The 20,000-nt window shown below is 69.0% G+C and overlaps 2 protein-coding genes across 3 annotated transcripts; one reads left to right on the top strand and one right to left on the bottom strand.

Moving 5' to 3' along the window:
• The first annotated feature begins 883 nt into the window (after nt 1-883).
• NR2F6 (nuclear receptor subfamily 2 group F member 6) lies at nt 884-9,613 on the top strand. The gene is made up of 4 exons (XM_067312780.1): nt 884-1,326; nt 5,470-5,564; nt 7,074-7,598; nt 8,184-9,613. Exons 1-4 carry the CDS (start codon nt 1,073-1,075, stop codon nt 8,456-8,458), a joined length of 1,149 nt encoding a protein of 382 aa, XP_067168881.1. The 5' UTR covers nt 884-1,072; the 3' UTR covers nt 8,459-9,613.
• Nucleotides 9,614-11,453: 1,840 nt separating this feature from the next.
• Nucleotides 11,454-19,667, bottom strand: OCLN (occludin). Of its 2 annotated transcripts, none has more exons than XM_067312816.1 (8): nt 19,590-19,667; nt 16,318-17,045; nt 15,033-15,191; nt 12,706-12,869; nt 12,374-12,583; nt 12,118-12,289; nt 11,959-12,000; nt 11,454-11,653 (listed from the first exon to the last, which is right to left on the bottom strand). In XM_067312816.1, exons 2-8 carry the CDS (start codon nt 17,011-17,013, stop codon nt 11,552-11,554), a joined length of 1,545 nt encoding a protein of 514 aa, XP_067168917.1. In that variant the 5' UTR covers nt 17,014-17,045; nt 19,590-19,667; the 3' UTR covers nt 11,454-11,551. The 2 variants fall into 2 exon arrangements, with proteins under 2 accessions (XP_067168917.1, XP_067168918.1); XM_067312817.1 differs by lacking the exon at nt 19,590-19,667 and adding an exon at nt 19,165-19,242.
• Nucleotides 19,668-20,000: the final 333 nt, after the last annotated feature.

The following is a 20,000-nucleotide window of genomic DNA, read 5'->3' as shown; positions in this document are numbered from 1 at the left end:
CTGGGCCATGAGCTGCCCTGCCCAGAATGTGTCCGGCTCCGGTGCAACCAGGCCACAAGCCACCCTGCCTGAGATGTGCCCAACTCTGGTGCAACCAGGCCGTGAGCCGCCCTGCCCGGGATGTGTCCAGCTCCGGTGCAACTGGGCCATGAGCCACCCTGACTGGGATGTGTCCGGCTCCGGTGCAACCGGGCCACAAGCCGCCCTGCCCGGGATGTGTCCAGCTCCGGTGCAACCAGGCCGTGAGCCGCCCTGCCCGGGCCGGGCCGCCTCCAGCCCAGCCAAGCCGGGACGGCGGCGGCGGCGGCGGCGGCGGCGCGGTGGCCGCGGGCGCGGGGCCCGGGCGCGGTGCGGTGCGGTGCGGCGGCGGCCGGGGGGGCGCGGGCGCGGCGAGCGGGGCAGGACCCGGCGGGCGGCGAGCGGAAGGGGAGGAGGACGGGGAGGAGCATCCAGGGCGGCCACCGCGGCAGCGGCTGAACTTTGCTCTTTCGCGGGAGGCGGGCAGAGCCCGGGGCTCGGCGGAGCGGGTCCCGCCGTACCGGGCTGCATGCAGCCGCGGCGGCGGCGGGGCCCGTAGCGGCGGGCCGGCCGGCCGGGGCAGCGCCGCCTCCTCCTCCTCCTCCTCCTCCTCCTTGCGTTGCCGGTGCCGCGGAGCGGAGCGGAGGGGCCGGCGCGGGCGGCGGGCGGGCGGCCCCGCGTGCGGCGCAGCCCCGGGGCGGCCGCCGCGCCGGGAGCCGCCGCCGCCGCGCCCCGCGGGGGGATGCGCCGCGCCGCGCCCCGCTCCCGCCGCCGCAAAGTTTCTGCGGGGCCCTGCGCGCCCCCCCGCCCGCGCTAGCGGCGGGGGAAGAGAAAAGCGCCCGGCGGGGGGGGGGGGCGGGGGCGGGCGGGGAGAGAGAGAAGAGGAGGAGGAGGAGGAGGAGGAAGAAAAAAAAAATCCCCCGAACCCCCGGCCCCGCTCCGCCACCCCCCAAAAAACTTGCTCAACTCGTTCCGGGAGGCGCCGGCCGCCGCGCAGCGGGCGCCGCTCCATGCGGCGGCGGGGCCGGCGCTGAGCCCCGGCGGCCGCGGAGCCATGGCCATGGTGGCCGGCGGCTGGGGCGAGCCCAACGGCGGCGGCGGCGGCGGCGGCGGCGGCGAGGAGGCGGCGTCCCCGGCGGGCGGCGGCAGCGACGCGGAGCACGGCGAGGAGGAGCGGGCCGGGGCGCCCGTGGACTGCGTGGTGTGCGGCGACAAGTCCAGCGGGAAGCACTACGGCGTCTTCACCTGCGAGGGCTGCAAGAGCTTCTTCAAGCGCAGCATCCGCAGGAACCTCAGCTACACCTGCAGGTAGGGGCTCGCCGCGGCGGCGGCTCGGGCGCCGGCCCCGCTGCGCCTCCGGGCCTGGCCGTGGCGCCGCTGTCCAGCGGCCCCGGGGCTCCCCAGGGCGGCCCCGACGGTGCCCCGGTGCCGCTCCAGCGGTGGCTCCGGGGTGGCTGCACAGTGGCCCCGTTGGGGCTCTGATGCTGGCCCCGGCGTGGCTGCGCGGTGGCCCCGTTGCGGCTCTGATGCTGGCCCCGGCGTGGCTGCGCGGTGGCCCCGTTGCGGCTCTGTTGCTGGCCCCAGGGTGGCTGCACAGTGGCCCTATTGCAGCTCTGATGCTGGCCCCGGCGTGGCTGCACAGTGGCCCTGTTGCGGCTCTGATGCTGGCCCCGGCGTGGCTGCACGGTGGCCCCGTTGGGGCTCTGATGCTGGCCCTGGGGTGGCTGCGCGGTGGCCCCGTTGGGGCTCTGATGCTGGCCCCGGGGTGGCTGCGCGGTGGCCCCGTTGGGGCTCTGATGCTGGCCCCGGGGTGGCTGCACGGTGGCTCCCCAGCATCATTCTGACAGCGGCCCTGGTGCAGCTCCACGGTGGCCCCGGCATGGCTCCCCGCTGTGGCCCTGCAGTGGCCCCACTGCAGCATCGGCTCCCTCTGTGCTTTGCAGAAGTGACCCCTCTGCCCACACGTCCCCAGCCCTGGGAAGGAGGACAGGTGCCCCAAGCCTGGCCCGGCTCCTCGTCCCCCGGGACGTGGGGCACAGACAGTGGCCGGGGGGCGAGTGGGTCCCCGCCACGGGCTGCCTCTGCTCTGCTATTCATTGCCTTTCTAGGCTAATGCCTGAAAACGCGCCGTGGCTGTGAGTCAGTTCGGTCACGGCCGCTCTACCCTGAGAAAAGCATCAGTGCGGCAGCGAGTATAATTTTAACCGGAGGTGTCAACAGCCCAATGTGCTACAGGGCTCTAATCTGCTCTCGCTTTGCTCTTGTGAAATCCCCGGGGCGGCGGCGGCGGGTGCAGGGCGAGGCGGCCGGGATCCCACGCTCCCCCCGGTGCTGCCCCGCTCCCCGGAGCGCAGCTGCTGGGCCCGGAGGCGCGTGCGGCGAGGGGGCCGGTTGAAGTTTGGAGCCGTGAGTAACTCCGGAGTTTCTGTTGCGCTCGCCGCGAGCGTGGGGCTCGCTGGTGCGCGCCAGGGGGGACGGTGTGCAGCATTGCCGGGTGTCCCGGGGGTTTGGCTGGCTCTGGGAAGGAGAACGTTCTCATAACTGCGTTTTTAGGGGAAGATCGGGGCTCGCTTGCAGGCTGGGTCCGGTGGGCGCTGAGGCACGAGCGTGGGCTTCGAAGGGCGTTTGCTCGCCCAGCCCAGCGACAGCACCCAAAATCCCGCTGCAGCGCTGGTGGCTCGCGAGCGGCCGACACGGCGCCTCGCTGCTGCGGCTCGGTGTCTCCCCACCTCAGCGGCGGCCGATGGCTTTGACCTTCGTCGCCCGGTTGCAAGATCCAGACAGAAAGCCAGGCCGAGCTCCGGCCGCTGCCGGCTCCGACCGCGCTGCTCCCGATTCGGGCGGCCTAGATTCGCGCTCCCCGTCCTCCCCCGGGTGCAGCATCTCCTCTCCCGGCGCCGGGTCGGAGGCTGACGTCAGCCGTGCGGCGCGTGGGCACCCGGCAGGCCTGCAGCTGCCGGACGGCTGCGGGTTTTAAAGTTGCAGCCGGTCCTGCAGCATCCTCTCGGTCGCTTCAGCTCTCGGCACGGCAGGGGTCATCGCCGCGCGCCGTGCCTCAGTTTCCCCACCTGAGCAGCAGGAGCGGAGGTGCCCGTTTCCTCCGCAGAGCACCGCGTAACGGCCGGCTCGGAGCAATTACTCGGAGATGGGGAATACATATGGCTTTTGAGCAATAGCAGCTCTCTAATTGCAGCGGAAACAAAGGAAGCGCCGAACGGGAGCCCCCGGCAGCGGGAGGGAGGGAGGGAGGGAGGGAGGGAGGCGGGAGGGCCGCGCGGCCCAGACGCGCGCGCGTGGGTGTGAGCGGGACCTCGCCGCGGGCGCCGCCTCGGCCCGCGCGCTTCGCCGCTGCCGTCATGTGTTGTCAAAGGTTTTGCCCTGGGCTTGCCGCACTGCTATCGGGGCATCTATTTAAGGAGTTAATTTTTTTTATTTTTCTTCCCCCTCTCCCTTTGTGCCTGAAAGTAATTTGGTGCGATATAAAAACGTTAGTTTTCCTAGTACACAGCGACTATTCAAGGGGCAAAGAACAATGCTCTCCCGTGGCAGTGCTGGCATGTGCCTTGTCAAAGGAGTCAAAAGCAGCATCGAGCCAAGATTGCTCTAATTTGAATATTAAAAGTGAGCTGGGTTCAGTTTAGTTCTTGCACTAAATAATTACACGTTCTAATTACATAATTAGCACAGTATACGCCTTTTGTATTCTCGCACTTTCCCAGGTCGCTATAGCCTATCGGTCGGGAAACTTGCTAGGAGCTGCTGGCATTAAGTGAGATTATTGGCGTTTCAGCGCCGGCGGCAGCGCCGTGCCTGGGGGCAGCCCGGGCCCCGCGCCTCGGGGCGGCTTTTCCGCGGGGGGATTAGCCAGGCTCCCCGCGGCGCCGGCGGCCGCTCAGCCTCCGCCCCGGCTGCCGGCTCACCGCTCGGTGATGGAGATATAACGTGACGTTTCAATTAGCTATCGCTTCTCCCCGGGAATAACTTTTATCAGCAACACGTTTTAAATGTGTTAAGCGCAGTGGTGATGTTCGGGGCGAATTAATTCCGGCTGGCGCGCCGCGGGAATCCCTGCGCGGCTCTCCTCGGAGTCGTGTAAAAGCGCGGACGTTCGTGTCAGCGCTCCCCGGCAGAGCCGCGCGGCTCCCGGCGCCGGCTCGCCCCGGCCCTGCCTGCGGTTCCCCAGCAGGTCGGACCGTTTTTCTGCATGACTCAATTTTATCGCTCTTTTGCCGATAACCCCCCTTCCTCCCCGTTATTCTGCCACGACGGCCTCCGGGGGGGCAGCGGGAGCCCGGGACTGACCCCTGCATGCTGCACGTAAAAATTGGGGCTGTGGGGTATTAAACCGATGCCGTTTGGGGACGTATCTCGCAGCCTTGTCCAGCCCACTGTGCCGATTCCCTGGGAGCAGGGAGTGGAGGCCAAGCAACGGCGCCGGATGCGGAGCTGCCGGCCAGCGCGGGACCATGACCCTCCCTGGCCTCCTCTCCTCTTCCACGTCCCGTTTTGCTGCTCCTCTTTCCCTTTGCTCCAGAGCCGGGTGGCAGGATCCGTGGCAGGGGGCGGCTCCAGCAGGCGGCTGGGTCGAAGCCGCATTTCCCGGGCAGCCCTGGGAGCGACCCCTGCGGAGCTTTGCAGGCTCCTGGGTTGCTCATGCGGAAACCATCCGTCCAGGGAGCGGGGTCCGCGGCAGTGCCTCCGCCTGCAAGAAACACCGAACTTGCATCCCGCATCCAGTTATGCGTGCATGCCCGACGCCTCCGGAGCGTGCCCTCGCGGGCCGCGGAGCAGCGGGGGATGCCTGGCCGGTGGCACTTGTCGGTGCTGGGGGCACGCTCAGCCCTGCAGCACCAGCGCGGAGAAATCCCAGCTTTTCCGGAGCAATTGGAGACTTGCTCCTGAGGGGGTGTAAAGCGAGTAAGGACGGGGTTTAGGGGCGCATCCATCCGTGACGGGGTCTCCAGATGGGCCGGGCGAGCGTGCACCGCTGGCTCCACGGGGCCAGGGTTTTGCTTTGCCCTTTCCCTGTGTGCAACGGGCCGTGCGGGCTCCCGTCCTGCCGCAGCCCTCGCCGCGCTCCCGACGGAGCCGCCTGCTTCAGCGGGGCCCGGCCGGAGCAGACGGTGGCGAGGCGGCTGCAAGCACCGAGCGCCTGGCGCGGCTGCTGGCGGGGCGCAGGCTGTGCTCGCGCGGCAGGCGGGAGGGGAGCCCCGGCCCGGCGGGCTGCGGCCGGCCCCGGCGCTCCCGTAGGAAATAGTTGGAATTCCTCGCGCGCCTGGCGGAGAGGCCGGGGAGCGCTGGGCCGCTCGCCGCGCTGGGGCTCTCTCCTCCGCCTCCCCCCGCGGCGCGGGGCATCGCCCTCCCAGCACGCCGGGGCTGGCGCCTACCTGCTCCCGTGCACGGCAGCGCGGCGCGCGGGGTCCGGCTCACGCGCCCGCTTCTCCCTCGCAGGTCCAACCGCGACTGCCAGATCGACCAGCACCACCGCAACCAATGCCAGTACTGCCGCCTGAAGAAGTGCTTCCGCGTGGGCATGAGGAAGGAAGGTAACGGCACCGCTGTGGGGCTGGACCGGGATGCTGCCCGGTGCCGAGGGGTCCCGGTGGACCCAGCCGCTGCAGGCACCCGTGGGGCTCGAGGAGGGCAGCGGCACTTGGCTGGGCGCTCGGCCAGGCGTTCCCGGAAAGCCGTCACCCCGTTGTAGTGCCCCGGCCTGGCTCCAGCTGTGCCCGGGCTCGGAGCAGGGCCAGGAACCCCCGTGGGCCCCCTCGCTCCTCCTTGACTCGCCCTCAGCGCCGGGGCGCTGGCGGAGCAGGTGGTGTTTGTTTGGAAAGCCGGAGCCTTGAGCTGATAAGGGGACACACCTGGAGCCGTGGACGGGCCGTGCCCTGGGCGTGCTGGAGGTCGGCCGGGAGCGCTCCCGGCGCAGCCAGAGCCATGCAAATCCCCGGGCACGCGGCACTGTGCCGTGCCGTGCCGCCTGGCCGGGCCAGCGCTGCCACTTTCCATCTGCTCTCCGTCGCCCGGGGCTGTGAACCCCAAATGCTTCCTGGCCTGCTGCAAACGGGGCTGCGTTCAGGCGCCCTGCTGGAAAATCTGGGTTTTAGCCCAAAGCAGGGTCAGGCAGGGGGGCTGGTTCGAAGCAGACCTGGGCGGCCGGGCCGGATGCGCCACGCGGGGCTGCCGGGGCGAGCCGAGCGGCGCTCGCGGTCAGACCCGATGTCGCCGGCTGCTCCCCATTGGATCCGGGGCTTTGGGAGCCGCCGGCCTGAAAGGCCCCAATCCGGATGGAGGTGCTGGGCCCCCTCTCGGGGCCGGCTCCGGCCCTCTCCGCCGGGCTCTGCTGTGGCGCATTGGCTGCTCGGCAGCAGGTGGCATTAATGCAAAGAGCAGGGGGAAGGATATCAGAAGCAGGACAGTAATTCCCTCCTTTCCCGAGGAGTCGAGATGGTATTATTGCCACTTAGCATGATTTAGAGCTCTCATTTAAGTGGCTCGTGAACAGCCCATAAATTAATTACCAGGGACTGAGCAAATAGTGGGCGCTAATGGGAGAGGGGGGAGCTGAAAAATGGCTCTCCGCGAATGCAATTAGGAGGGGGGAGTGCCCCAGGGTTAACGACTCTTCCAAGATGGACGTTTTATTTGCAAATAAATGATTGCTGCCATGGAATGACCTTGGGTAGCAATCGCCCTGCTCCAGCATGGGGGGGCCGGGGCCGGTGGGGCGCCTGGTCTGGCAAGGCCGGAGCCATCCCTGCTGCCGGCGGGGCTGCATCCGTGCTTGGCCGGAGCCCCAGGGCTCCTGCTCACCGGTGGCTGTGTCCGAGCCTGGCCGGCCCACGGCACAAGGACAGCGCAGGCTGTCTGGGAGCTGCTAGCGGATCACCAGGATGCTAAATAGATCCGAGTGATTCGTGCAGCCAGCTCGCTCTCTGGGAGCACCTGAGAGCCGGCTCTTTTTCCCAGTGCCGCCGGGCAGGAGGGCTGGGGAGGCAGCAGGACGCGGTTGGCGGGCACTGGGCACTCAGCTAACCCCTCTCCCCGCTCTGCAGCCGTGCAGCGGGGCCGGATCCCCCCCAGCCACTCCAGCACCAGCCCCAACACCATGCCCAGCGGCGAGTACTTCAACGGGCAGCCGGTGTCGGAGCTCATCTCGCAGCTGCTGCGGGCTGAGCCCTACCCGGCGGCCCGCTACGGCTCGCAGTACGCGCAGCAGGGCAGCGTCATGGGCATCGACAACATCTGCGAGCTGGCCGCCCGCCTCCTCTTCAGCACGGTGGAGTGGGCCCGCAACATCCCCTTCTTCCCCGAGCTGCCCGTCTCGGACCAGGTGGCCCTGCTGCGCCTCAGCTGGAGCGAGCTCTTCGTGCTCAACGCGGCGCAGTCGGCGCTGCCGCTGCACATGGCCCCGCTGCTGGCCGCCGCCGGCTTCCACGCCTCGCCCATGTCGGCCGACCGCGTCGTCTCCTTCATGGACCAGATCCGCATCTTCCAGGATCAGGTGGAGAAGCTCAACCGGCTGCAGGTGGATTCGGCCGAGTACAGCTGCCTCAAAGCCATCGCGCTCTTCACGCCGGGTAGGTCGCTGCCGCCGCTGCTGCCGGGGTTGAGCCCGGCTCCGTCCCTGAGAGCCGTGAGCCCAGAGATGGGGATGGGGGAGCATCCGCACCCCCCCCCCCCCCCCCCAGTTCCCATAGGGGAAGGGGAGCCCGGAGAGCATCTTGTGGCTTCTGCTACAGTTTGCAGCATCCAGGTGGATGTCTCAGCATTGGGGCTCCCCCCGAGCACCCTGCACTAAAGCAAACATCCCCCTGCACCAAAGGGGCTCGGGTGCCCATGGGGGTGCCTGCAGGACGCAGGCCCTCGCGTCGCCCAGAAGTGCTATAGGCACGCGGCCGTGGGGCAGCTGGCTCCTCCCGGGAGGGGAGCACGAGCCCGCGGGCGCCTTTGCAGCCGGAGAAACCCGGCCCCGATCCTGTGCCGAGCTGCGGCTCTGCAGCCGGCCAGGTTGCAGAGCGGGTGGCTGCAACCTGGGCTGCTTGCACGAAGCCTTGGCGGGAGCTGCCTGGAGGGAGCCGCGTGCCGAGGCGGCAGCCTTTAGGGCTTGCTAATTGGGGGTGCGGGCAGGAGGGGCTCCGCTGACCGTCCTGTGCCCCTTGCAGACGCCTGCGGCCTCTCGGACCCAGCGCACGTGGAGAGCCTGCAGGAGAAGGCGCAGGTGGCCCTCACCGAGTACGTGCGCTCGCAGTACCCGTCGCAGCCGCAGCGCTTCGGCCGCCTCCTGCTGCGGCTGCCGGCCCTCCGCGCCGTGCCCGCCGCCCTCATCTCCCAGCTCTTCTTCATGCGCCTGGTGGGGAAGACGCCCATCGAAACACTAATCAGGGACATGCTGCTGTCCGGGAGCACCTTCAACTGGCCCTACGGCACGGGGCAGTAGGGGCGCGCGAGCCTCGGGCGGGCTGGCCCCGCGGCCGGAGGGTGCATCCCGGCGGGAGCCTCCCGAAGGCGGGCGGCGGCGGCGTTGCGATGCCCACGGTACTGGCCGTTTCGCTGCTTTTGGACGCTGAACTTTTCCTTTAACCTTTCGAAGCGGAGCTCTCCCGCCTCCGGCCGCCTGGGCCCCTGGGCTCAGATCAGGGCACAAAGGACTTTGGACCAGGCCCAGGGATTATTCCCGGCTCTGCCCCATGTGTCGGAGCCAGGATGGAGCCTGGGGAGGGGTGCGCCCCCCCTTTCGCTGTCCGCCAAAATCTGAATTTCAGATGAGCGGAAGGAGGCGAGCGGAGCGGGGACGAGGCTCGGAGCGACCCGCCGGGCTGGGAGCGAAGCCGTCCGCCGCCAGCCCCCGGCTCCTGCTGCGGCTCCCGCGGCCTGGCCCCATCTCTGCCCCCGTGTCCTGGCCATCGCGGCAGCGGGGGGGGGGGGGGGAAACGGTTAAAGCCCCTCTGCATCCTGCCAGGGGGCTGCCGCCAGGATGGATCCGGCCTCCAGGACTGAACGTTGCGCCCAGCCCCGGCCCTGCACTTTCCACTGAAGCATCTCCAAGGTCGGGGCCGGCACGGCGGGCGCCCGGGCGAGCGCAGCCCCCGCGGTGTCACCGAGCCCCCCCGCGCCGCCGGGTGCAAATTAAGTGTTTTTTCCCCGGCGCGCGCTGGCTGCACAGCCCGGTGCCCGGCTGGGGGGGGGCTGCGCGGCCCCTTCCCGTCCCCGCAGCCACGGCTTTGCCCGTTCCGCGCTGCTGCTTGCTCGCTTGGTGCTTTGAGCTGCCGGCAGCCGCCGCGGCGTCCCCGGGGAGGGCAGCATCCCCTCCCGCGCCGTCCCGGCCCCGGGGCACCGACCCCTTGCCGGGGGTCTCCGAGGACCAAAGCGGGGCTGGGGGGGGGGGGGGCAGAGGATGGGCCGAGCCGGGAGGGGGGCAGAGGCGCCACGGCCCCCCCCCCCCCCGGGCGCTGCTTCTCAGGGCGATACTGTGCAAACAGGCGGAGGCAGGATTAGTTGGGGATTTGTCATTTAGATTGATTCACTGCAAATATAATCCTTGTTCAATGATACTAAACAAATTAACTGAAGTCAATAAAGATGTTTCTTACAACGCCGGGGGTCTGGTGTGACCGGGGCGGGGGGGCGAGATCCATGATGGAGCTGGCTCCAGCTGAGGGAATACGTCCTGGGAAACACCCTTGCAAAGCAGCCGTGTGTGCGGCTGGGATGTACCCTCCCTGCGCAGGAGGGGGGCACAGCAGTCCCCATGCATTGCCCACGGCTGCTTGGGGGGGGGGGGGGGGGAATGAAGCCAAGAGAGGCTGCTGCCACAGCTGCAAATGCTGCCCCCATCCAAAAAAAAAGAAAAAAAAAATTAAGCCCCTTTTGGGGCACCTTAAGTTGTGCAGTGCCTGAACCCTGTGGCTGTTAAGGGGGGGGGGGGGGGTGCCTGGGTGATGGGCTTCCGCCCAAGGGTCCCTCACCGGTAATAAACCCGAGTGCACGCGGACACCTTGGAGAAGAGCCAGGTTTGTGCTGCAGCGGGACTCAGCGTGGAAACACAGAGGGGAGGGTGCCTGCACCCTTCGCAAAAACAAAAAAAAAGGTTGAAAACCCAAAACCACCGGCTGTAAATATGGTGAACGGCTTCAGCTGCCGGCGGCCCGGCCCGATGCACGCTGGGTGCGCGGCTGCCGGACGTCTCCTCCCTCTAGCGGGCACGGCCACCACTGCCGAACCCGCCGGCTGCGGCTGCGGCTGCGCCTGGCACGGCCCTGCAGCCTGCCCGGCCTGGGCAAACCGCGGGGGCATGGCCGGGGCCAATCCTGCACCCGTCGCATGCAGGACCCTGGTGCAGGATCCCCGGCGCAACCCCGCACCCATCGCACGCAAGGCTCCAGTGCAGGATCCCCGGAGCAACCCCGCACCCATCGCACGCAGGGCTCCAGTGCAGGATCCCCGGCGCAACCCTGCACCCATCGCACGCAAGGCTCCAGTGCAGGATCCTGGAGCAATCCCGCACCCATCGCACGCAAGGCTCCAGTGCAGGATCCTGGAGCAACCCTGCACCCATCGCACACAGGGCTCCAGTGCAGGATCCCCGGCACAACCCTGCACCCATCGCACGCAAGGCTCCAGTGCAGGATCCTGGAGCAAACCCGCACCCATCGCACGCAAGGCTCCAGTGCGGGATCCTGGCGCAACCCCGCACCCATCGCACGCAAGGCTCCAGTGCAGGATCCCCGGAGCAACCCCGCACCCATCGCACGCAGGACCCTGGTGCAGGATCCCCGGTGCAACCCTGCACCCATCGCACGCAGGACCCTGGTGCAGGATCCCCCAAGCAACCCTGCACCCATTGCACACAAGGCTCCAGTGCAGGATCCCCGGAGCCTGGGTCCTGTTAACAGCAAGAACTTCCCTTTCCTCACCCAACGCACAGCCAGCCCCAGCAGCTCCCCTTGCGCTTCAGCACCAACTTAAAATCAATAGATACAGTTTATTACTTACAAAAAGAACCATTACACAGCTCCAGCATCCCCGCCGAGGAAGCCTCCCCCGGGGCTCCGGCCCCCCCGCAGCACCCGGCCGGCCCGCGGCATCTCCGCGAGCTGCTCGGCCGCGGCTCGACGCATCGCCTCCCTCCCGCGGGCCCCGGCGTCACGGCCGCAGCTGCCGTTTGGTGCAGGGACGCCGGGTGCGCAGCCACCGGGGCGCCCCGCGCACACGTATTCCCCCCATTAACAGCTCGGGGGGGGAGGAAGCCGGGGCCCCGCGTGCGAGGAGCTAAGGCACACGGCGGCTATTCACAGTGAGAGTGCCGGGGAGCAGGACGGCGCGGGAGCCCAGGGCAGCACCGCGCTGCGGCCGGGAGCCCCCGCGGCCCCGGCCAGGGGAGGGTTGGCACCAACATCTCAGGGTCACGTTGCCCGTTTGTTTTTTTATATATATATATATATATATATAAAAAGAAGGTGCAAAGCGCACACGAGTCTGTGTTGTGGCCAAGGGGCCGGGGCGCCCGGCGGCGTCCCCTCCGCGTCACGGGCTACCCTCGCACCTTGTCGTAGTCGCTCACCATGCGCTTGATGTGGAAGAGCTTGTTGCGCAGCGCTTTGCTCTCCGCCTTCTTCGCCTGGTAGTCGGGGCTCTGCAAGGCAGCGGCAGGGCGGCCGTCAGCCCGCGGGCACAGGCGGTTGGACCAGCTCGCCGCAGCGAGGGGACACGGCGCGACGGGGGGAGCCGCCGCGGCGGGGACAGGCACAGGACAGAGCACCGCATCCGCCGCGAGCAGGGCGGCGCGTGCTGCAGCAATGCCGGGGCGGGCGGGGGGCACCCGTGAGGACGCCCAACACGCTGCACCCGACCTCTCCAAGCTGCCGGTCACCGTGCAAAAAGGGGACCTGCTTCAGAGAGGATGCAAAAACCGGGAGCAACCCGGCGCTGCCAACTCACCCGCTTCGAGTCTTTGAGCCTGTTGTACTCCTCCGCCACGTCCTGCGAGAGAGAGGGGCGAGAGAGGGGTCAGGCGCCGGCGCTCCAGCGGGATGGGGGGCTCGAAAGCCCCCCGCAAGGGGCCGGGGACGAGCAGGGGCAGCGATGCAGCGGGGGCACCTGGTACTGGGCGCTGTCCTCGGCGATGCCGTCCAGCTGCTTGCTGAGCTGGTTGAGGCGGTCGTTGACGCTGTCCATCTCGGCGCAGAGCCGCTTGTAGCGCTTGAGGTCGGTGTCGAACTCCTGCTTGTACTTCTGGCGGGTGCCGTCCGAGGCGATGGGCGGGTAGAGGCTGCAGGCACAGCGGCAGGGTCGGCGGAGCGGCGACGGGCACGGAGACGCCGTGGCACGGCTCTTCCCCCCCCACCCCGCTCACCTGGCCCACTGGTCCTGGTCGCGCTCGTCGCCCGACTCCACGGCCGTGGTGTAGTCCGTCTCGTACTGCGACTCGTCCAGCTCGGGGTTGCGCCGCCTCCGCCGGCCGCGGCGGGCTGCCGGCTTGCTGGGCTGCTCCCTGCCCTTCTCCTCGGCGGGGCTGGAGCCGAACCCCCCGTCGGGCTGCTCGCCGGCCCCGGGGCCCAGGGAGCTGAGCGGGGAGGGTGGCGGGGGCATCAGCGCCCGCCGGCTCCGTGCCCGGGGGTCCCATCCCAGCCTTCACCCCCATCCCGATGCAACCCTCCTCCTCCTCCTCGCCCCCGCCAGACTCACCCGCGGCTGGCGCGGCTCTCGGGGGGGCAGTAGCCGTTCTGCGGCGGGTAGCTGTAGGACGGGGCGCTGTAGGGGGGCGCCTGGACGGGGCTCATCGGCTTCTCCGAGTAGGCCAGCGTGGCCGTCTCGTCCTGCACGCTGGCCCCGTCCGCCACGTTCTTCACCTGCGAGGGAGCGGGACGCGCTCAGCCCTGCGCGCCCGCGACGGCACGGAGCACCCTGAGTGGCGCCCGCGTCCCCGCACCACGGCGGCCGCCAGCCAGCCCACGAGCCGCCTGCAGCCCAGGGCTCCGGGCACACAGGGATTCTGGTCACCATCCCCTGTGGCTGGGGAAACCCCACTGCAGGGCAGCCCAGGCAGCGGGAATGGTCCCCGGCACGCCGCGCAGCTCTGCGATCCTGCCCGGAGGTGCCGATGGGGACGGGCAGGGAGACAAGCCCCGGCCAAGCTGCAGCGGGGCCGGAGGGTCCTGCATGGCTGTGGGAGAGCCAGGGGGTCCTTGAGGGAGATTGGCTTTTTGGAAAGAGGAGGAGGAGGAGGAGGAGGAGGAAGGCTGGGGGATGCACCCAGAGAAGGGCCAAGGGACCCGTGAGGCTCCATCCCAGCTGCATGAAGCTGGGCAACACCAGGTGCTGCCAACCCGCACGGAGCCACCACGGTGGCTTCCCCTGAGAAACCCAGCACACGCAGGCATGGAGCCGGGGCACGGGGGGGTCCTGCCCCCCTTTCCCCCCAGCTGCACCGAGCCTGGAAGCGGCTGCAGTGCACCCGGCCGCCCGCCCCAGCACCAGCCCCGCGCCGAGCATCCGCTGCCCCCTGCCACGCTGGGGCCGGAGGCGCTGCCGGGGCTTCTCCTGGAGGACGTGGGCCGGGCCGGGGTCCATCCCTCCCCTTCCTTCCTGGCCTTGGCGGTTGTTTGTGCCGGAAGCCGGTCCCGGGCCGGGACGGAGCAACGGCCCTGGGGACGGCGGCTGCGAGCACCGGTGCCGCTTCCTCTCCCGCTTCCCCCCCCCGCTAACGAAGATGCCGTTAACGGGGGTCAGTCACCACCGGCTGCTGCAGGGCAGCCGTGGCCAGCGTGGGAACGGCCACGTCCCCGCGGCAGGGCACAGGGAGAGGCGCGCGGGGACGGTGGCTCACGCCCTCTCGAAGGTCGCCTGCTTATCTCGGTCCGGACCGTAAACCGGGAACGGGACGTCCCGGGGCGGTTTTGCTCGCCGGCAGCCCGAGCGGTGCCCGGCCGGGCAGGGGGGTGGCAGGACCCCGCAGCCGGCGGCGAGGAGGAACCCGGGCATCCGGGGTCCCGGCCCTGCCCTTTGGTCCCACTGGCCCAGCGGGTGGCCAGGAAATGCTTTGCAAGGGAGGGACATTTTAACACAAATAAATAAAGCAGAACAAAGGTGTTTTTGTAAAATGAAAAATAAATACTGGACCTATGGACACACAGAGGCGCACACGCAGATCAGAGCTGCGGCTGCTCGGGTCTAAAACCAAGGGTCCTGCCTAACCCCAGGTTTGCAGCAAATATTTAGGACAAATTACCATTATTCCTCCTTGGGGGCAGCCCGGGCCTCGTGGGGATGAGGATGAGGAAGGGATGAGGAGGGCGATGCAGCCCCAGCTCACACTCCCGAACCCACAACCCGCTTGCACCGGTGGCCGTTTGAACCCCAACCTGCGCTAGCTCGGCCGCTGCAAAGCGCCTGCCCTCCCGGCAGCCCCAGATTTCACCGCCGTGGCTTGGCGGCAGGCCGCCACGCCGCAGCCCTCGGAGCCGCGTTAATCATTGACGAGACCGAAACCGAGTCGTGTCCGCGGCAAACATCCCCGAAAGCCGGGCGCACAAAGGGGAGCGCGCCCAGCGCCGCGCGCCCCTGGCGCTGGGCCCATCTGATCCAGCCCCGACCCTGTTTGTCTTTCAGGGAGTTTGTGATCGGCTCGCCCAGCCCTGCACCCGGTTAATCATGGCCCGGCGAGGGGGAACAATATCGGGTGGAAAAAAAGCACAGGGCTTAAACCCAGGCACCGGGAGGTACCTCCCGGCCCCGCGCACAGGCTCGCACCGCCAGCGATAACGCGGCACCTGGGACCTCCCTGCTGCAGGGTGCCGGGGCGTGCGAACACGGTGGCGAGCAGCGCCTGGGTGCGCTTTCCACCTGCCCCAAACCCACCAAGCCCCGTTTGCCCCCGGGAAGAGCTCTGGGACATTCCCTCCGCTCGCCCTGGCTCCCAGAGCCGACAGCGCCGCCAATGCGGGGAGGATGCTCGGGCGCGAGACCTCCCTCCGGCTCCGCTGCCCCCGGGTCCCCGCCGCGCTCCCACTCACCCACTCCTCCACGTTGGGGCCCTCCTGCACCACCGGCACCTTGTCCCAGTAGATGTTCGGCTTCCCGTACTTCCAGATCTTGCTCCGCGTCTTGTGAGCGAAGAAGCAGATGAGGCAGAGCAAGATGACGATGAGGAACCCGCAGACGATCGCCACGGCCTGGAGGAGAGGGAGGGAGGGTGAGACGGGCTGGGGGTCCCGCAGCACCGCGCTCAAGGAGGACCCTGTCCCGGCAGAGCGGGCGACCCGGTTATCCCGCACCTCCCCGAGGATCGGGGCAAGGTGGAAGGGGAAACGTTCCCCCCCTCCCAAATAGTCCCAACCTCAGACCCCTAAACAACGCAGCTCCCCGCAGCAGGGACAGCATGGGGCTCCCTGGGACGGGGAAGCTGTGGGAGGATGAAGCTCATCCAGGATTTGGGGCCAGCTCAGGCAAAGAGATCGGTTTTGATTTTCTCGCAGGGACAGGGCGGGTTCAGGTGTTGGGGAGCAGCAGGGATCCGACACCACCCAGCTTCTCCGAGGGGGGAATGGGGACAGCGCCCCAGGACAGCTCATGCACCACAAAGCACAGTAGTGGCACAGGGCTCCCCGGTCTCTGCCTGGCAGCCCCGGCTCGGGAGCAGGCGTGCAATTGCGCCAGGATTCCCACGAGTCAGGTCTCTGCAGCCGCACCAAAATTTGGGACGGGCGAGGACAGATTAGGCCACGCTCGGCCTTCGCATCCAGCAGAAGCAGGCGGGTGCCCGCGGCTCCCCCTGCTTGGCTGCTCCCAGGGTGCAGGAATGCGGCACGGCCAGCCCAGCCGGCCGGGAACCGGCAGCGCCAGTCCCACCCCCGGCGCCGCGCAGGATCCCCAGCCGAAACCAGGGCTGGCGGATCTTGTTTTGCAGCAGATCGCTGACTTCTTCCCCACTGACCCACCAAGCCGGCCCACCGGGGGCTTTGCCGGCAGCACCAGCGGGCAGGGCCGAGTGGGGGGACCCACCGCGCTCACGGCAATTTGGGAGAGCCGGTGCCCGGCCCCCTGAGCCAGCACCCATCCCAGCACCGACCCCACCACACCGAGCACAGCCCGTCTCTATCCCAATCCTCCCCCCCGCCACGGCAGGATGGTTCGAATGCTTTTACAACCAGAGAGACCAAAGTACCAGATACCAGCCCTGCACGCAGACAGCAGCCCGTCCCCTCCCAGAAACTCCCCGGCGCCGCGGCCTCCCCTCGCCCTCCCCGGCCCCGGCGCCGCTCGCTGCATGGGCTCCCTCTGCCCCCCGCAGCCGTTCACCTCCTGGGGGTCCACGGTGCAGTAGTGGTAGATGTACTGGTTCAGGTAGGTGCCACTGTTGTACACCTGGTTGCACATGGCCAGCAAGGGGCTGTAGTAGTAGCTGCCGGTCATCTGCGCCTGGGGGTTGACGCCCATGATGTAGACGATGGAGGCGATGAGCATGACGAAGGCCAGCACGGCGCAGGCCACGATCACCACCAGGTAGAAGCGGCGGGAGCGCGAGCTGCTCGCCTTGCTCACACTGGCCACAAAGAGCCCCAGCTGGGCCAGGAAGCAGAGCACGGACATGGCGATCATGAAGCCGTTGGCCGCCCGTGGGTTGGTCACGCCGCCGTAGTAGCCCCCGTAACCGTAGCCGGAGCCGTAGCCGTAGCTCAGCCCGCCGCCGTAGTAGCCGGTGCCGCCCAAGTAGCCGCCCAGGCCGTTGCCGTAAGCGCCGCCGTAGCCGTAGCCGTACTCCCAGGCCAGGGTGGAGGCCACGCAGGCGAAGATGGCGATGCAGAGCAGGATGACGATGGCCTCCAGGATCCTCACCACGCCGGGCGGCGAGGTCCACTTGTAGAAGTGCTGGGGCACGTCCTCGATGTAGTAGGAGCCCGGCGGGGGCGAGCGGACGCTGTAGCCGTAGCCGTAGTCGCCCCCGGGGGGGCCGTAGCCTGTAGGGGGGCCATCGTAGGGCTTTTTGCTGAACATGGTGCCGGGAGGGTCCGGTGGCCGCGGAGAGCCTGGGGGAAGAGACGGACGGAGCGTGGGAAATAACTGCGGCGCAGCGTTCCCGTGCGCGAGGGCTGCCGCCAGCTCCCACCTCCCCGGAGGGGACTTTGGTCCCCCGTCACCTGCCCAGCGGTGCCGTAAACAGCAAACTGCTCCAACCCAACGCCCCGCCGCGAGAGCCACCGCCGCTAGTGGGGAAACTGAGGCACGGGGCAGGCAGTGACTCGCCCAGCAGAGCCGCCGGCTCACCTCGCGCCCAGCCCTGCCCACGCGGCCCCAAGCCCGCATGGACGCTCGTGCCGGGCCAGCCGTGACCCGAGCTGCGCCCTGGCCAGCCACGCGGCTCCCGGACACCGGACAGGATTGCTTAAATTCTAATTAAAACAGAAAACCTCTTACCCCCGGCTAGGCTTAACCCGGAGGGTTTATCGGCAAGCAGATCTATCTGCAACAGCAACAATACAAGGGATATTATCAACACCGCAGGGAAAAGCGGCAAACTGAGGGAGATGGAAGGGGGGTGACGTATTTCCTCGCTGGCACCTTCAGAGAGCAGCTCCGAAACCCAGCGGCGCCGGCGGGCCGGGGGCACCCTGCTCCGTGGCCAGAGCCGTGCTCCCGCCACCAGTCCGTGGCAGGGACCCCTGGCCCAGGACCCCCGAGGGGGCCGCCTGAGCCCCCCCGGTCGCTCCCAGCCTCGCTCCCCCGTGCAGCCGACCAGGCACGCTTACACAAAACAACACCTCCAAACTACGGGTTGTTTTGTAAACTCAGTTTTAGCCAAACCATTGCTGGGAAGTTTGGCAGAGCCCAGGAGAAATTTCAGGACAAAAAGCTCATTCGGAGACGCGGAACCCCTCACCGCGGGCTCAGGTGCCCGTGGGTCGGGCGGCCGCCACGCTCCCATGCCCGGCCCTGCTCCACCTCCTCCCGGGATGGCACAAAGCCGCCGTTCCCCATTTCTGCACCAAACAAAGGCAAAAACTCAGGAGTTCAGTGTTTGTCCCTAGGTGAAACCACGCGGCCAGCAGCCCCCAGAGCACCTGCAGGCGCTGCGAGAGCCTGTCGCAGCCCGCCTGGGAGGGGGCCCGGAGCAGGGGCTTCCCACAGCCCCCCACAACGAGGCCCCCCTCCTGCATCTCGTCCCTCCCAGGGCCTGCGCCAGCTCTCACAGCCGGTTTGACCTAAATCAGGAGAAACTGCCCCAACCGAGAGCAGGGAGCAGGTGAGGGCTTAGCGCAGTGGAAACCTGAACCCCTCTGTGGGGAAACCTATCCGTCCCCCGGCTCCCGTGGAGGCTGCGATGGCGGCAGGGCCCCGGCGGAGCAGCGGCGTCGGGGCGATGCACCCGGCTGCGTCATCCCCCCAGCCGGGTAAGGTCCCCCGCGGAGGCGGACAGGGAGGGGACGTTGTTTGTTATTCCTTAAGCGGTAGCTGAGACGGGTCACCAGGCCGAGAGGTTTCAGCCGTGGTCCCAGAGGCACCTCGAAGGGGTCTTGGAAAAGGCCGAGGAGGACGAGGCCTCACGGCAACGCCGGCTCAGTGATCCGGAGAGGCTCGAGCCTCCCCAGATCTAGGGCCAAACCGCACTGCTTCGGGGCTGCAGAAACACCCCCCCCCCCCCCCCAGCGCCCGATCCGATCTCGAACTCGCTCTGCAAATCCAAAATACCTTCCCGAGTCAGGGCACCCCCTCCGGAGGCGGCTGCCAAACCACTGCTCCAAACCGATTAAAACCCCAGATAACCGCAGCCCCAGCCGCGGCCGCCGCAACCTGCCGCTGCCTCCCCGCGCCCTGCCCGTACCCGCGGAGCGGCCGGCGGACCCGGCTCCCACCCAGCGACGCGGGCGGCTCCGGCAGCGGCGACCGGGCTCGGGGGGCCGGGCACAGGCTCCTTCCCGAGCGGGACATTCCCATTCCCGTTCCCGGGCCGGGCTCCGCGTCGCGGGCGTCCCGGTACGGGGGACCCCAGGACCCCCCGGCCGCTCCCCCCGGCCGGCGGGGGACCCCGAGCCGCATTTCCCGGGGTCGCCGTCCCCGGCAGGGCACCGCCCGGGGGGGGGGAACCGGGGAGGGCAGCGCCGGTTGTCCGCGGCCCGACCCGACCCGACCCGGCCCGGCCCCGCTCACCTGGCCCGGAGGAGCCGCGTCGCTCCCGCCGCTCCCGTCACCGCCGCGGCGCAAAGTCCGGCGACAGCGCGGAGCGGCCCCGCTCCCGGCTCCGGCGCCGCCTCCGCTCGCCTTTCACCTGCCGCTCCCGGGGCTGGGGCACCCCGGCGCCGGTGGGGACCCTGGTGCCGATGGGCCCCCCCGGGGCGGTGGGAACCGCGGTGCCGGTGGGGAACCCGGTGCCGGTGGGAACCCCGGAGCCGATGGGGACCCCGGTGCGCCCGGGGCGGTGGGAACCGCGGTGCCGGTGGGCGCCCCCGACGCGCCTGGGTGCAGCGGGAACCCCGGTGGGAACCCGGTGCCGGAGGGGCCCCCGATGCCGGTAGCGGCCCCGGTGCGCCCTTGCCTTACCGGGCTGCCCCCCGCGCCGCCCCGGAGCCACCTACCTGCCCGCGCCTCCGCCTCTTTGTTCACCTTAAAATGGCAGCCGGGATTAGCGACACCGCCGTGCCCGGGCGCTGCAGGGAAACCGGCCCCGGGCCCGGCCCCGGCTTCCGCCTCCGGGGGGAGCCCCGGGGGCCGGGCCGCTGCTGCCGCCCGGCCCTCGCCGGCGATGAGTTTGTCGGTTCTCAGCCGTCGGCCCCGCGCTGTCCCGGAGGCACCGCGGCCCCACGGGCAGCCTCGGCCGCTCCTTCCCGGCGCTGCCGTGCGTCCAAGGGGATTGGGCTTGTTTTGGTGAACGGCAGTTTCTTGACTTAAAAAAGAGGGGACCTGGGGGGGGCCACAACCCCCAGCTGGGGGTCCCCCCTGCCCCTTCGGGGTCCCCAAAGCCTCCCGGGGTCCCTGATGGCTGTGGG

This window comes from Apteryx mantelli, chromosome 30, assembly GCF_036417845.1.
Source record: "Apteryx mantelli isolate bAptMan1 chromosome 30, bAptMan1.hap1, whole genome shotgun sequence".
NCBI lineage: Eukaryota > Metazoa > Chordata > Aves > Apterygiformes > Apterygidae > Apteryx > Apteryx mantelli.
Note: the sequence above shows the minus strand (reverse complement) of the source record. Positions and strands in the feature narration are given on the sequence as shown.

What these genes read in the sequence shown, in the direction of transcription:
- NR2F6 (XM_067312780.1), top strand. Translation starts at nt 1,073, where the DNA reads ATGGCCATGGTGGCCGGCGGCTGGGGCGAGCCCAACGGCGGCGGCGGC. An exon ending in AACCTCAGCTACACCTGCAG is followed by an intron (nt 1,327 to 5,469) that starts GTAGGGGCTCGC and finishes TCTCCCTCGCAG; the next exon opens with GTCCAACCGCGACTGCCAGA. An exon ending in CATCGCGCTCTTCACGCCGG is followed by an intron (nt 7,599 to 8,183) that starts GTAGGTCGCTGC and finishes TGCCCCTTGCAG; the next exon opens with ACGCCTGCGGCCTCTCGGAC.
- OCLN (XM_067312816.1), bottom strand. Translation starts at nt 17,013, where the DNA reads ATGTTCAGCAAAAAGCCCTACGATGGCCCCCCTACAGGCTACGGCCCC. An exon ending in GCACCGTGGACCCCCAGGAG is followed by an intron (nt 15,192 to 16,317) that starts GTGAACGGCTGC and finishes CCTCTCCTCCAG; the next exon opens with GCCGTGGCGATCGTCTGCGG. An exon ending in AGGACAGCGCCCAGTACCAG is followed by an intron (nt 12,001 to 12,117) that starts GTGCCCCCGCTG and finishes TCTCTCTCGCAG; the next exon opens with GACGTGGCGGAGGAGTACAA.